The sequence below is a fragment of the Camelus bactrianus genome, chromosome 4, assembly GCF_048773025.1.
Source record: "Camelus bactrianus isolate YW-2024 breed Bactrian camel chromosome 4, ASM4877302v1, whole genome shotgun sequence".
NCBI classification, from domain to species: Eukaryota; Metazoa; Chordata; class Mammalia; order Artiodactyla; family Camelidae; genus Camelus; species Camelus bactrianus.
Genome location: NC_133542.1, coordinates 91225590 through 91238699, shown reverse-complemented (window position 1 = coordinate 91238699; position 13110 = coordinate 91225590). Strand labels below are relative to the sequence as shown.

The window sequence follows — 13110 nt, the reverse complement described above, 5'->3', positions numbered from 1 at the left end:
CTGTGGAGAAAAGGGAACCCTCCTACACTGCTGGTGGGAATGCAGTTTGGTGCAGCCACTGTGGAAAGCAGTATGGAGATTCCTCAAAAGACTAGGAACAGACTTACCATATAACCCAGTAAGCCTGCTCTTGGGCATCTATCCAGAAGGAACCCTACTTCAAAAAGACACCTGTACCCCAATGTTCATAGCAGCACTATTCACAATAGCCAAGACATAGAAACAGCCTAAATGTCCATCAACAGATGACTGGATAAAGAAGAGGTGGTCTATTTATACAATGGAATACTATTCAGCCATAAAAACCAACAACATAACACCATTTGCAGCAACATGGATGTTCCTGGAGAATGTCATTCTAAGTGAAGTAAGCCAGAAAGAGAAAGAAAAATACCATATGAGATCGCTCATATGTGGAATTAAAAAAAAAAAAAGAGCATAAATATAAAACAAAAACAGACTCATAGACATAGAATACAAACCTGTGGTTTCCAAGGTCGGAAGGGATAGACTGGGAGTTCAAAATTTGTAGATACCGACAGGAATGTGTAGAATAGATAAACAAGATTATACTGTATAGCACAGGGAACTATATACGGATCTTGTGGTAGCTCACAGCAAAAAAAAAAAAAAAATGTGACAATGAATATATGTATGCTCATGTATAAATGAAAAATTGTGCTCTACACTGGAATTTGACACAACATTGTAAAATGACTATAATGCAATAAAAAATGTTAAAAAAAATTTAACAAATGTGTAAAGTATAATAACTGGTGTATACAAAAGGTGTAAGGAAAGCACACTGCTGGAGTACCCAACCTAGACATGGAGGCAGGAGGTGTCAAGGAAGGTTTCCTATAAGAGGTGGGCCTAAAATGAGACCTATATATTAACTGGGTTAATTAAAAGTGGGCAGCCTAATTAGGTAAGAAGCAGGAAGTGGAGAAAGGAATCAGAGAGAAGATTCCAGTCAAAGAGAAGAGCAAGGGCAATGCACAAAGAAATAGCACAGTGCACATGAAGAAACAGTTCGGCGTTGCTGAAATCTAAAGTACGAGGCAAAAAGGAGGCTGGAGATGCAGGCAGGTCCAGAAGGAGCAGAGCCCTGGGGGACCAGCTGAGAAGCTCAAACTTTAGAAGTTCTAATGGATTTTGCAACTTAGTAAACAGTAAATATTTGCTGAATAAATGAGAGAAAAGGTTGGATGATTGAACAGACAGATCTTTAAACATTATTAAGCAGGACTCTGACTCAGTCAGATTTGTTTCAAAGATCATTTGGGGCAAGGGGATAGGTAGTGTGAAGAGCAGATACATGGGGAACAGGACTAGAGCAGGAGAAACCAGTTAGAAGGCCATCATACTCTAGATGAAAAATGATAAATTCTAAAGTAGGACAATAATAGGGACAGAAAAAAGAGCACAGATTTGAGAAATATTTAGAGGACAAAATCAACAGGATTTAGTGATGGATGTGCTAAGATAAAGTTCAGGGAAGATGGCATTTGAAGAGTCTCTGGGACTTGCAGGCAGAGCTGCCCAGCAGGGTAGCCAAAGGGGAGCATGAAATTCAGAAGAGGTCTAAGATGACACTTCAGTTTGGGAGCGTGTAGGAGGGAGTCAGCTGATGTTTTCACTCAGGCAGGGTGTACAAAATGAAGAGCAGTGGGCCAAAGTTACAAACCTTGGAAACACCCAAGATTTTAAGAGAGGAGAAAAGGCTACCCACAGGAGAAAAGATCTGAGAGAGAGGCACATGGAGAAATAGCTAGAATGTAAAGTGTTTTCTCCTTACAGGAAATCACTGTGTCTTGTTCGTCTCCATATCACAATAAATGTTTGTTGAATAAATCAGCTGGGTGTATTGTCCTGGAAAACAAAAGGAGTAGGGAGTGAGAGGTATCATCAAGTTTCAAAAGCAGTAAAGGTATCCAGTAATGATTGAAGAATGTCTATGTGGTTTGATAATCAATTGCTGGTGACTACAAGGTAAAATTTCAGGGGAATAAGAAATCTGAAAGCTGGACTGCAGAAGGGAACGGGAGGTGGGGAGTTGGAGACAAAAGTCAGAATACTCTTTTTAAAAAGTATGGATAGAAGGGGAGAGAGGTACTGGATGAGAGCCAAAGGAAGATGTATCACCAGGAAATTTTTCTTTCTTTCTGGCTTGTGGGAGGGAGGAAGGATTCTGAAAAACCTTACCTTGTTTATAAATGATTGGGAGACACAGGGGCAGAAAAGACAAAAGAAAGCAAAGTCTCATGAGTGAAAATATAAAAGAAAGGTCAGAAGCAAAGATAAAGGAATTTGCTTTGATCAGAGGAGACAGCTCATCCTTTGATTCTGAAGGAAAAGTAAAGCTGGGTATAAATCTAGATGACTTTGTGAAGAGAGAAAGTAGGGGCAGAAACCCGAGAGAAAGCACATCTGATGACCTTAATTTTCTCCATAAAATAATAGATAACAGAGTTTGGTGTTTGAGAACTTAATAACAACAGTTGAAGAAAATCAATATAAAATAGTGAATAATACCCAGCTTCTGAAGTCCAACTGCTCAAAGTTCAAATCTTGCCTCTACTCACTGTGTGACTTGAGGTCAGTTATTTAACCTAAGTCTTTATTTCTTCAGCTGTAAAACGATATTAATTATTGCTCTACACTACATGGTTGTCACAAGGGCTAAATTAATACGTAAAAAGCTCGGTGTTTGCCAAAATGTAACCATTCAACACTATTATCACTCTCGTTAACAGTGAAGGTAAAATGAAAGCATGGGTGAAGGAAATGTAAAAAGATCATCTCACAGCACTGTGCAATCAAAGAGAAAAGGCAAACCTGTTTCGTCTGCCCAGACGAATAGTGTCTCAAGTGTTTTCGTGACGCCCAATATAAATCAAATTCCCAAAAGGCACCAAACCTGGACCACATTAATTCCATACGGAAATTATATCCCTGCTTTGTTGAACCGCTATTACTGGTCTGCAGCAGCAAAGTCTTACATCTTCTGGTCTTCCTATAAGGCCTGTTGAGGACGCTGTAAATGGCTCTCAAGTTCCTCTCACGGGGCATTTCTGGAGGAAACAATGTCCTTCCTGAAAAGCTGAGCAGCCTCCTTGGGTTGGGCAGTGCCCATTTCCTATTCTGCCTGTGTTCCGACCAAGCTAGGTACACGGGGAGACGGGGGCGAGGAGCACTCATGTGAACGAACGCGAAGTGGGGCGAAGACCAACGTGAACGCCGCCAAGACCCCGCAGGAGAGAAATGAAAGCGGAGAACCCTGGAGCCTAAGAATGGAACGCTAGCTGTGGGGGAAAGCAGTGAGAGCGTTATTCAAAGCACATCACCCAGGGGTAAACAGAGGACCCAGGCAAAGGCCCCCACTCAAGGATTTCAATCCAGGCACACAAGAGGCAGGCCGACAACTGCCTTACCTCGAAACCGCAGAAAGGACAGGTTCACGTTACTTCTCCGTGCCGCACCACTTCCGGCGCTGCGGAATGACGTAGCGACTCAGGCTAGAGAGCAACCGCTGACGTCACCAAGCGCTTGTCGGAAGAGTGGTTGAGAGGGTCTCGGCCAATGCCCGGATCGGGAAGCCCCAGCCCTAATTGGTCCGTACTGGACCAGGATCCAAATTTGGATCCTGGCAGTTGTCCCGGTGCGGACGGGCTCTCTCAGTATCTTTCTACTCGAGAGCTGCTGCCCTGTTACCACCTTTTAGCAGCTATCCCCGCGGCGGCCGTTTCTAGGCAGCAGTACAGCCTCTTGACATTCCCTTCGTAAGCAGCTCACTACCTTGAAGGCCATCTTTACCTGCTTGTAGCATTGTTTTCCCTCATCCTTTCAAAGCTACAATCTGCTTTCTCTTTTTTCTAGGGTAAAAGAGTGGAAACGGGAAAACCTGCTAAGATTTTTTTTAATGCTGTCTTCACTAAATGAAATGGCTGAAGAGCAATCAGGGAGGAGAGAGGCAGGATGTTGGGATGAGCAGTGTTTACTGATTTTTTTTGGCAATTCTAGGATGTTCCCCAAGAGGCACGTGCTGCAATTATTCTAAGGCATTTTGGTATATGGAAAAATTCCTATCTCATTTGTAAAACTGTTTCCTTCCATAGCAAAGCAGAGACTCATTGGTATGATGGAGATATCAAAGTTATCAAAACAGAGTGGTAGGATCCGCCAGAAGACACTGAAGAGAGACTTGCCCTCTTTAGCAGACAAGATACAGGTTTATATTAGGGTCACACCAGGAAGTGGGTTAAGCACAGAAAGCATCTCAGCGACTACACAGGCCTTGTGGCTGTGGAATGTGATTCACATTGTTCAAGGTAAAGAAAGGCTACTCTGGTGACCTGACCAGTTTTGTTCTTCCCTCCGAATTCTTCTCTTAGCCTCTGCTTCTACCTGACCTGCCTATGTGTGTCTTGCATTCAAAATTGGATTGGATTGTTCTAATTAGATTATTCATCATATGTTGTGCAAAATTAGGCAGAATTTTTAGGCCCTATTAGGTCTAGCCTTTTGTGTATAGCATAATACTGGCCCAAGAAGCAGGTTCACAAGGCACAACAAACACATTGCTTAAGGGCATGGTGGGCACTTAAAAATTTTTTCAAGGACCCCAGAACCAAAGATTTATCACAACAGATACATAGAAAATAATACAGAGTAAACCTGTAGTATTATCTAATGCAGTAGCCCTCAAAGTGTAATAATTGGGTCAGTAGCAATAGCCTCAAAAGACAGGAAATGCAAATTCTCAGTTCTCAATCCAGGCTTAATGATTCAGAAACTTTTGGGGTAGGGCCCAGGATTCTGTTTAACAAGCACACCAAGTTATCCTTCCTAATACATGCTTAAATTTGAGATTCACCGATGAAGGCAAAGCTTCAAACCATACACTATGTTAAATGTATTTTGTTGGGCTGTTCAGGGCTTTTGGATTTCTTTTTCAAAAAAGAAATCTGTTTTAATTTTTAATTGTGGCAAAATACACATGACATAAAACTTGCCATCTTAACCATTTTTAAGTATAGAGTTCAGTAGTGTTAAGTATATTCATATTGTAATGAAATCTATCAACTCTCCATTTCCTTCTCCCCCATCCCCTGGCAGCCACTATCGTACTTTTGGTTTCCATGAGTTTGACCACTCCAGATACTCCACATAAGTGAAATCATACAGTATTTACCTATTTGTGACTGGCTTATTTCATTTAGCATAATGTCCTCAAGATTGATTCACTTGCAAAGTGTCAAAACTTCTCTCCTTTTCAAAGCTAAAAAACATTCCATTGCATCTCTACACCAAATTTTATTCCTGTGCTTCCACCTTTTGGCTATTACAAATAATGCTGCTAGGAACATGGTTGTACAGATATCTCTTTGAGATCTTGCCTTCAGTTCTTTTGGATACATACCCCAAAGTGGGATTGTTGATTCATAATTCTGTTTTTAGTACTTTAAGGAGCCACCTACTGTTTTCCATAGCGGCTACACTATTTTACATTCCCACCAACAGTGCCCAAGCATTCCAGTTTCTCCACATCCTTGCCAACCATTGTTATTTTCTGATTTTGGTGGGTTGTTTTGTTTTGTTTTTAGTAGCAATCATCCTAATGGGTGTGAGATGATATCTCACTGTGGCTTTGATTTACATTTCTCTAACAATTAGTGATGTTGAGCATCTTTCCATGTTTTTTGGCCACTTGTATATCTTCTTTAGAGAAGTACCTATTCAAATAACTTGCCTATTTTTTAATCAGGTTATTTTGTTGTTGTTGCACTACAGAAATTCTTTTTATCTTACAGATATTAACCTCTTATCAGATAAATATGATTTGCAAATATTTTTCCCATTTCACAGGCTGCCTTTTTACTCTGTCAATTGTGCCCTGCACAGATGTTTTTAATTTTGATGTAGTCCAATTTACCTATTTTTACTCTTGCTGCCTTGTGCTTTTGGTATCATATCCAATAAATCATTGGAAGCCTTCCCCCTACATTTTATAGTTTTAGGTCTTACATTTAGGTCTTTGATTCATTTTGAGTTCATTTTTTATATGGTGTAAAATTAGCATCCAGCATCATCCTTCTGCATGTGGATATCCAGTTTTCCCAACACCATTTCTTGAAAACACTGTCTTTTCTCCATTGAATGGTCTTGGGATACTTATTGAAAATCATTTGACCACATATGCAAGGGTTTATTTGGGGGCTTTCTATTCTGTTCCATTGGTCTACGTCTGTGTTTATGTCAGTACCCTGTTTTGATTACTGTTGCTTTGTAACAACTTTTGAAATCAGGAGGTGTGAGACCTCCAACTTTGTGCTTTTGCAAGATTGTTTTGCCTATTTTGCTTAAGTGGGGTTAATTTTTTTGAATTCCAGCAGTTAGAAATTAGAAGATCTTGCATGAAAATAAGGATTCATGGTCTCTTGAAAAAAAAAAATCAAGAAATCCAGCAAATTCTGGCAACAAATAACGGGAATTATGAGTGGCTGCCATGTGCTCTCCAGCTGCCATTGCCTCCACCCACTCATTTATATAACCTGTCTGGTGCCTTGAAGGCCCTGCTTTCTTTGAGAGTTTGAGACTCCTGGTCTAAGGGAAAGGAAGTTGGAGCCAGAGGACCGACCTGGGGAGGCTGCAGAGGCTGCAGTGGTCTGCTTCAGAGATTTTCTTAAAAGTATAGCGTTCTAGGAGAAAATATAACTAGGAAATTTTATTTGGTTTTTTGTTTTTCTTTTTTTTTTTTTTTGGTTTGGTTTCTTTGGCAGAAGGGAGGGTAAGGTGGGAGGGGTGTCAGGAAAAACCTGTGTGAGGAAAGGACAATTGTACTGACTCCAGAAAGATTAAAATGAAACCAACTCAAGTGAAGAGTTGGTGGAAGAATATTCTAGGTCTATGATGTAGACTGAGGAAAGAGTATGTACAAAAGCCCTACAGTAAAGCCTTTAGCATATTCTTTCAGGCATGACAGAAGCCCAGGGGAGTTGAGGGATAGATAGTAAAAGGAAAATAGTGAGCAAGGATCAGATAGTAAACCATTTAGGAACTGTATGTGGGCTCATCCTATACTCAATGAGAAAACCGTAAAGTTAGCTGGAGAATGACTTTATTTGATTTTCATTTTATGAAGATCACTGTGGATGTTGTGAGGAAGAATGGATTGGAGGGGAAGATGAGAAAAGAAAGGCTAAGAGCAGTCAGGAGTTTACTGATGTAACACAAAAGATGTTGGCAGCCTGGACAAGAAAACAGGGGTGGACTGATTTGAGAGGTATTTTGGAGGCAGCATCAGATGGACAAGACTTTCTTCTCTGTAGGCCAACTTAGGTCAGATGGCAAATAATAGAAGTCACTTAGTGGGGATAGGACCAAAACCTAGTGAGCTGTAAATGTAGTTGCATCTTTTACATATCCAAAAACTTCTCACTGCAAGCACTTGCAACTCTGCCTGCAGGCTTCCTCTGGCCTCGGCAGCCTTCTCTGACTGCACACAGGCCAGAAGGGAGGGGATTTACACCCCTGGGAGCAGCAGTGAAAATGATGTAAAGTGGATGGGTAAACTTGTTTCCACAGCCCTGGGGAGAAACAACTTTAAAACACTGTCTCCTCGAGGCTCTCCTGCACCAGTTGTCTGCAGTGGTAACCTGCAGGTTAATCCACCTGTACTGCTTCCTTCCCATCCCTGTCTCACTTCTCTATTCCCCTACTGCTGCTTCCTGGGATCACCTCCTCAACAAACTAACTACACTCAAATCCTTGCCTCAGTGTCTGCTTCTGGGGGAACCCAACCTACACACTCCTGAATATTTTCTAGTGATATTTTATTTCTTTTTAGATTAGTTAATAAACTCCCACTGCTTCCCAACTTTTTGATGTTATGGCACAAAGATAAAATTATATATGCAGAGCGTACTGGGTTCATCTTAAGGTCAATGAGGAACTTGGTGAAAAATCGCATTTTCTTTGTAATTATACATGATATAAATTTAAAATAGACTTTTTGAGAAAATAATATTGGTTTTGGCTAAATATCAAGTAAAATATTTTAAAATTTTTCGTGAGAAACTTGACTATGTTTCTGTGCATATTACTTTTCTTTAAAAAAATATGTAACACATCAAGAATTTGCATGTCATCCTTGTGCAAGGGCCTATCTTCTAGAGGATGCAAATCCTCTCTGTATTGTTTCAATTTTAGTGCTGCTGAGGCAAGGACTATTACCTTTTTGATATTAGGTTTCATGGTGAAATAGCTGTATCAGTTATGATTAGGTTTTTAATGATAATCTTTTAAAATTCTTAGTCACACATAATTAGCACACCAATAGAGAAGTTCTGTACATCACAGTGTAAACCTAAACCTGCTAATGTATCCATAAACTATACCCTACAATTTGAAATCTCCCACCTATAATTTACACTTTACTGTTTTCATCTCCTACTTTCAGTACTGGTTAGCCTCTCCCACTATGTGTTGATTTCATAGCTTAACTCTCTCAAGAATTTTACCTTTCAAGAGTTTAGGGGATTGCCACTGTAATCTCAAGTACTGACATTCATACCACTGATGGTTCCTATTAGAACTTTTATTCAATTCAGCAATTCTTATTTGTGTAAATCTCAAGATGCTGTGGTGGTCTCCTCTGAAATTTCTTATAAGCATACTAAGAAGAAAGTCACTAACTTATCCTGCCTTGTCTTCTACCATCTCCTCATTGCCAGCCTTGTACCAGCAATACTGAACTTCTTACCCTCCCACCCCCTCCTCCCCGGTACTCTAGAGAGATAGGTGAGCTATCCCTGCTAAGCCCTGGCCCAATTGCAATACTCTATTGCATTCCTTGATGTTCATGTTATTTCCTCTGGAATGTTCTTCTTTATTTTCTCCCTAATTCACTCCACCTCCCTCTACTCTATTTACATGCAGCTAGAGAAAGTATTTCAAGACACAAATCCTGACTGAAGTCAGTGTTTAGTCTTGCTTTTAAGCAAGGTCTCAACTATCTCTCTAATCCTATCTACCACTTTTTCCTTGCCTATCCACATACACAAACATAGCGGCTTTTTTTTTTTTTCCAATTTTTTGAACTCACTCAATCAAGGTTCTCTGATTGGAAACTAGAAAACTAATGTAGCTAACTTAAAGATTGATGGGGCTGCCGTTGGTGCCACTCCCAAACCATATGAATCCTGCACTATCCATGCCCTCAACCTCACAATTACAGATCATTAACAGTAACTCCAGAACAGGAGGGCCTGGGCTCTAGGCATTGTCAAGATCAGCTCTTCCCACTGATCAAGTAGGAGGGACATGGCTGTAGGAGCCCACATGGACACCTGCATCCCACATTCTCCAGGGCCTTGACCTCTAGCCAGATGAAATCAGAAACTCTCTAGCTTTCTGTCGGTTAGTACATCTATTCATTCATTCAACAAGTATTTTTGAGTACTTTCCACACGTCAGGCATTGTTTTAGGTGCCAGGGCTCTGCCACAGTGAACAAAACAAAATTCTGCAATTAGAGCAGTGTTTATCAGGGATATATTAGTTCTCTGTGGTGACTACTGAGACTGCTCCATCCTTAGTTGGTAAATGATAAAAAAAGTAAATGATTGTTGCTATTTTAAGCCACCAATTTGGGGGGCATTTTGTCACACAGCATCAGATAACTAGAATGTTCTCTTAAAAAAAAAAAAAGAGGTGCTGTTCCTTCTGTATGTTGGAATCCTTTAGACTGAAATGTCTGAACCCTGGGTCAAGGTTCAACTTCCCTAAAAAGAGGACTGCCGTATACACTGGGGTAATTGTTAGTTTAATATCTGTGCCCCCTTTTATCTGTAAGCTCCATGAAGGAAGGGATTGTGTCTATCATGGTCAACATTGTTTCAATGACCTAGAAAAGACTCTAGCACATACTTAGCACTTAATAAATATTTTAGTAAATCGCTATCATATTGATTTACTAGCTATATTAGTTCTCCTGTTTGAATAGGATAGTAATTCTTCTTATATTGTTATTATTAGCAAACATCACTATATAATATTTACTACATATAGATACTGTTTTAAGCCCTTTACATGTATTAATTCATTTAGTCCTCACAATAACATACGAGCTAGCTACAACTATTTCCCCCTTTTACAGGTGAGGAAACTGACGCACAGAAAGAATAAGTAACTTGCTTGTTGCAGGGCCAGGATTCAAACCCAGGGAGTCAGTTTCTAGAATTCATATTCCTAGCCACTACACTGCCTCTCCCAGTTTCCTGTCTTAGCTCTGGCAGTGCCATTGCTGTTGAAGCAGGAACAGGGTAAGGTTACACACCAGAAGATGAACATCTTTATCATGATGAAGACAGCATTGTGACTATGCAGGTAAAAAGCTGCACATGGGGACCAACTTCGTGCTCTAAAACAGCTTTCCAACATCAGTGACAATAAGAAGATGACAGTCAGGAATGAGAGGTGGTGACACACACCAGGAAGAAAGACCCTTATACCAGGCCTACCCCAAGACCCTTATACCAGGCCTACCCCAAGACTCTAACTCTGCCAGCTAAAATGACTGTACCCCAAACTGTGAGGTCTGCTCAACCCCAGTCACCTTACAGGACTAAGGAGCCCTGAATCAGTAGCTGCTAGCTCAACGCTGAGTCTCTTTTAATGCCAGTGCTACTGTGACTTGTTACTGAGGCTTCCTGATGCTCAGCAGAGAGATCAATGACCAAGGCCTGCTGTGGCACCATCACCAGCCCTGCCTCTGCTGTGTAGAACAGCCTGGATGTGGGAGTCTAGATGTAAGCCAACAGTACTGCTTGTACTGACCTCCCAGTTTGATGAGTATGGTATCTTCTTGACTACCACCAGCAAGTGTGTACACTCACATACAAACGCCCCAGCCTCACTCCCATATTTGGAGAAGACATAAGTTTAAATATCAAAATGCTGAAATGGCAATTTACTTCAACAATAGAAGAAATATTTCATAACTGTATTGCTTGACAGCTAAAAAAGAGGTTCAGAGTTGGGGAGCAGGTCCTGGTAATTAGGGCTGGGGCCTTTGAGAGGGAGTCTTCAGTCTTCCCCATTTGACAGTCACTTGAATACTTTTTGGCACCTGCTATATGCCAGTAATTGTACTAGGTGTGGGAGATAAATGTGAAGCTGTGATCACTGAGGGTGCTCCATCTCAGAAACACTGCTTTAACCCACTGAGTCGCTTTTTGGTGTGCTGCCATCACACTGTAAGAGGCATCCTTGTGAACAGGCCACCCTGTCAGGGATGCTGTCAAGGACACTGCTCCTCATATAACACAATGTTCTCTTCATGAGCATCCCTTGGAGGCAGTCCAATCTCATCTCAATTCCAGGAATAGTATTACTCCTCCAGCGTAACGGGTTTGTTTTTTATCTATGGACACCACGAATTGTGGGGCCAATGAGGCTGTCAGCTTAGAGACAAATTCATGGCCCAGCTGAAGCAAATGTGAAGGTCAGTCCTATCTGCATTTTTAGTTTTATCCCTGGCTTTATTTTGTCTCTAACCTAACCATGTATTTATTTATTCATTCTCTGCATTTTTAGTTAATGGCATCTTGTGTGTGTGTGTGTGTGTGTGTGATTTTTTGTCTTGTAGGTTTTTCTTGTACCCTTAGAAATGGCTGTGAACCCTTTCTAAAAGAAGACATTGGCATCAAGGTTTATAATACATTATACACATTTACATAAATGCTATGATAGAGGTGTATCCACAGAGTGATGTTGGCACACAGGAGAACTTATAAGTCAGCTAAGAGCATTAGAGTAGACCTCGCATGGGGGTCATTGCTTGAGTTGAATTTTTCTTTTGTTTTGTTGTTTTTTTGAGGACGTTGTAGAGTTTATTCACAATGCAACAATTGTGAAACAAAATCAAGTCGTTAACAAGTGCAAGAAGATATAGAAAAAACTTGCAGAGTAAATTTTTACATATATCATGGGTTTATGGGACACTATAAATAGAAATTACTTAAAAACAGATTGAGACTACTTCCACAAGAGTTTCCTTTCATCCATTTTTTTTCCTGATAAATGGATCATGGGGCAAAATAATTCATATCTACATCAGAATTTATGTGCAGAGAAGGAAATTCAGATGGAATAACAAACTTAAGTTAGAAGATACTTGATAGCAAAATAAGGAGAAGAATTAAAGTAACTATCTAGAAGATGTGTATACACAAAATGTTAGCAACTGGATTGTTCAAATAAATGAGGACAAACAGGATTTAGTTTAAATTATCTACATCAGGAGTTTCCATTTGGAAGGGATATAAAAAATCATTTAGCTGTTGCATACCTGTGCAGCACTATTCTTCCTTAATTCTTCACTATATCTTGCAAGTAGACCCCCAGCCTTGTACTTTCCCGGCATTGTGTGGTTCTCTGTATGAGAACAGGTGAGAGAAAGAATACTTGCTGACACATTGTTTTAAGTGTGCTGGATCAGCAGGTTATTTTTAAATACACTCAATTTGAGCTCTTTAATTCTTTTTTCTTAAAAAAGAGTTCTAGCAATATAAATACTCATATTGACCAACTGCATATAGAGGACCTCAAGAAATAGCTCAAGATCTCAAGCATTTCATAATTTACAAAAATACAGCAATAAACATGTTTACTGCACATCTTGTCATTCTTCAATAGTGTGAAAAATTGCAACCATATCTCTTCAGGTGAAAGAAAGAGGAAGGAAGGGAGGGAGGGAGGAAAGAAGGAAGGAACCAGCTATATTCCATGACATTTTTCAGCTATCTATAAGGCCTGGCGCATTAAAGGGGATACTATTCTCCCTTGCATTAGGGGAAATTATTGACTTCTAACTTAGAATGACTATAGAGTATGCATTAATATTTCACCTTCTTTTTTATTAGAATTTTTTAAAAATAAAACTTAAAAGTAAAATTATCTGAAAATTGCTGACTTCTGAAAGGAAAAGCTACTCTGAACTCAGCAATTGGTCACTCTGACATTTCCTGGAGAAGGGCAGCCCAGGCAGGAAGAAAAACCACTAGTGTGCTAGGCACAATGTTCCAGGATGGCAGGAACCATCTCTGCT

The 13110-nt window shown here is 40.1% G+C and overlaps 1 protein-coding gene and 1 pseudogene across 4 annotated transcripts in view; both read right to left on the bottom strand.

Moving 5' to 3' along the window:
* The window catches only part of APTX (aprataxin), a 205870-nt gene extending 202483 nt beyond the window's left edge, over nucleotides 1–3387 (bottom strand). For all 4 annotated transcript variants that reach the window (XR_012506788.1, XM_074363171.1, XM_045504616.2 and 1 more), the window contains exon 1: nucleotides 3003–3387. Coding sequence is in view for 3 of the 4 variants with exons in the window: in XM_074363171.1 (XP_074219272.1) it covers nucleotides 3003–3004 (2 nt within the window). In the remaining variant the exon portion in view is untranslated. The remainder of the gene's footprint in view (nucleotides 1–3002) is intronic.
* A 4728-nt stretch (nucleotides 3388–8115) lies between these two features.
* Nucleotides 8116–8232, bottom strand: LOC123611984 (U6 spliceosomal RNA; annotated as a pseudogene).
* Nucleotides 8233–13110: the final 4878 nt, after the last annotated feature.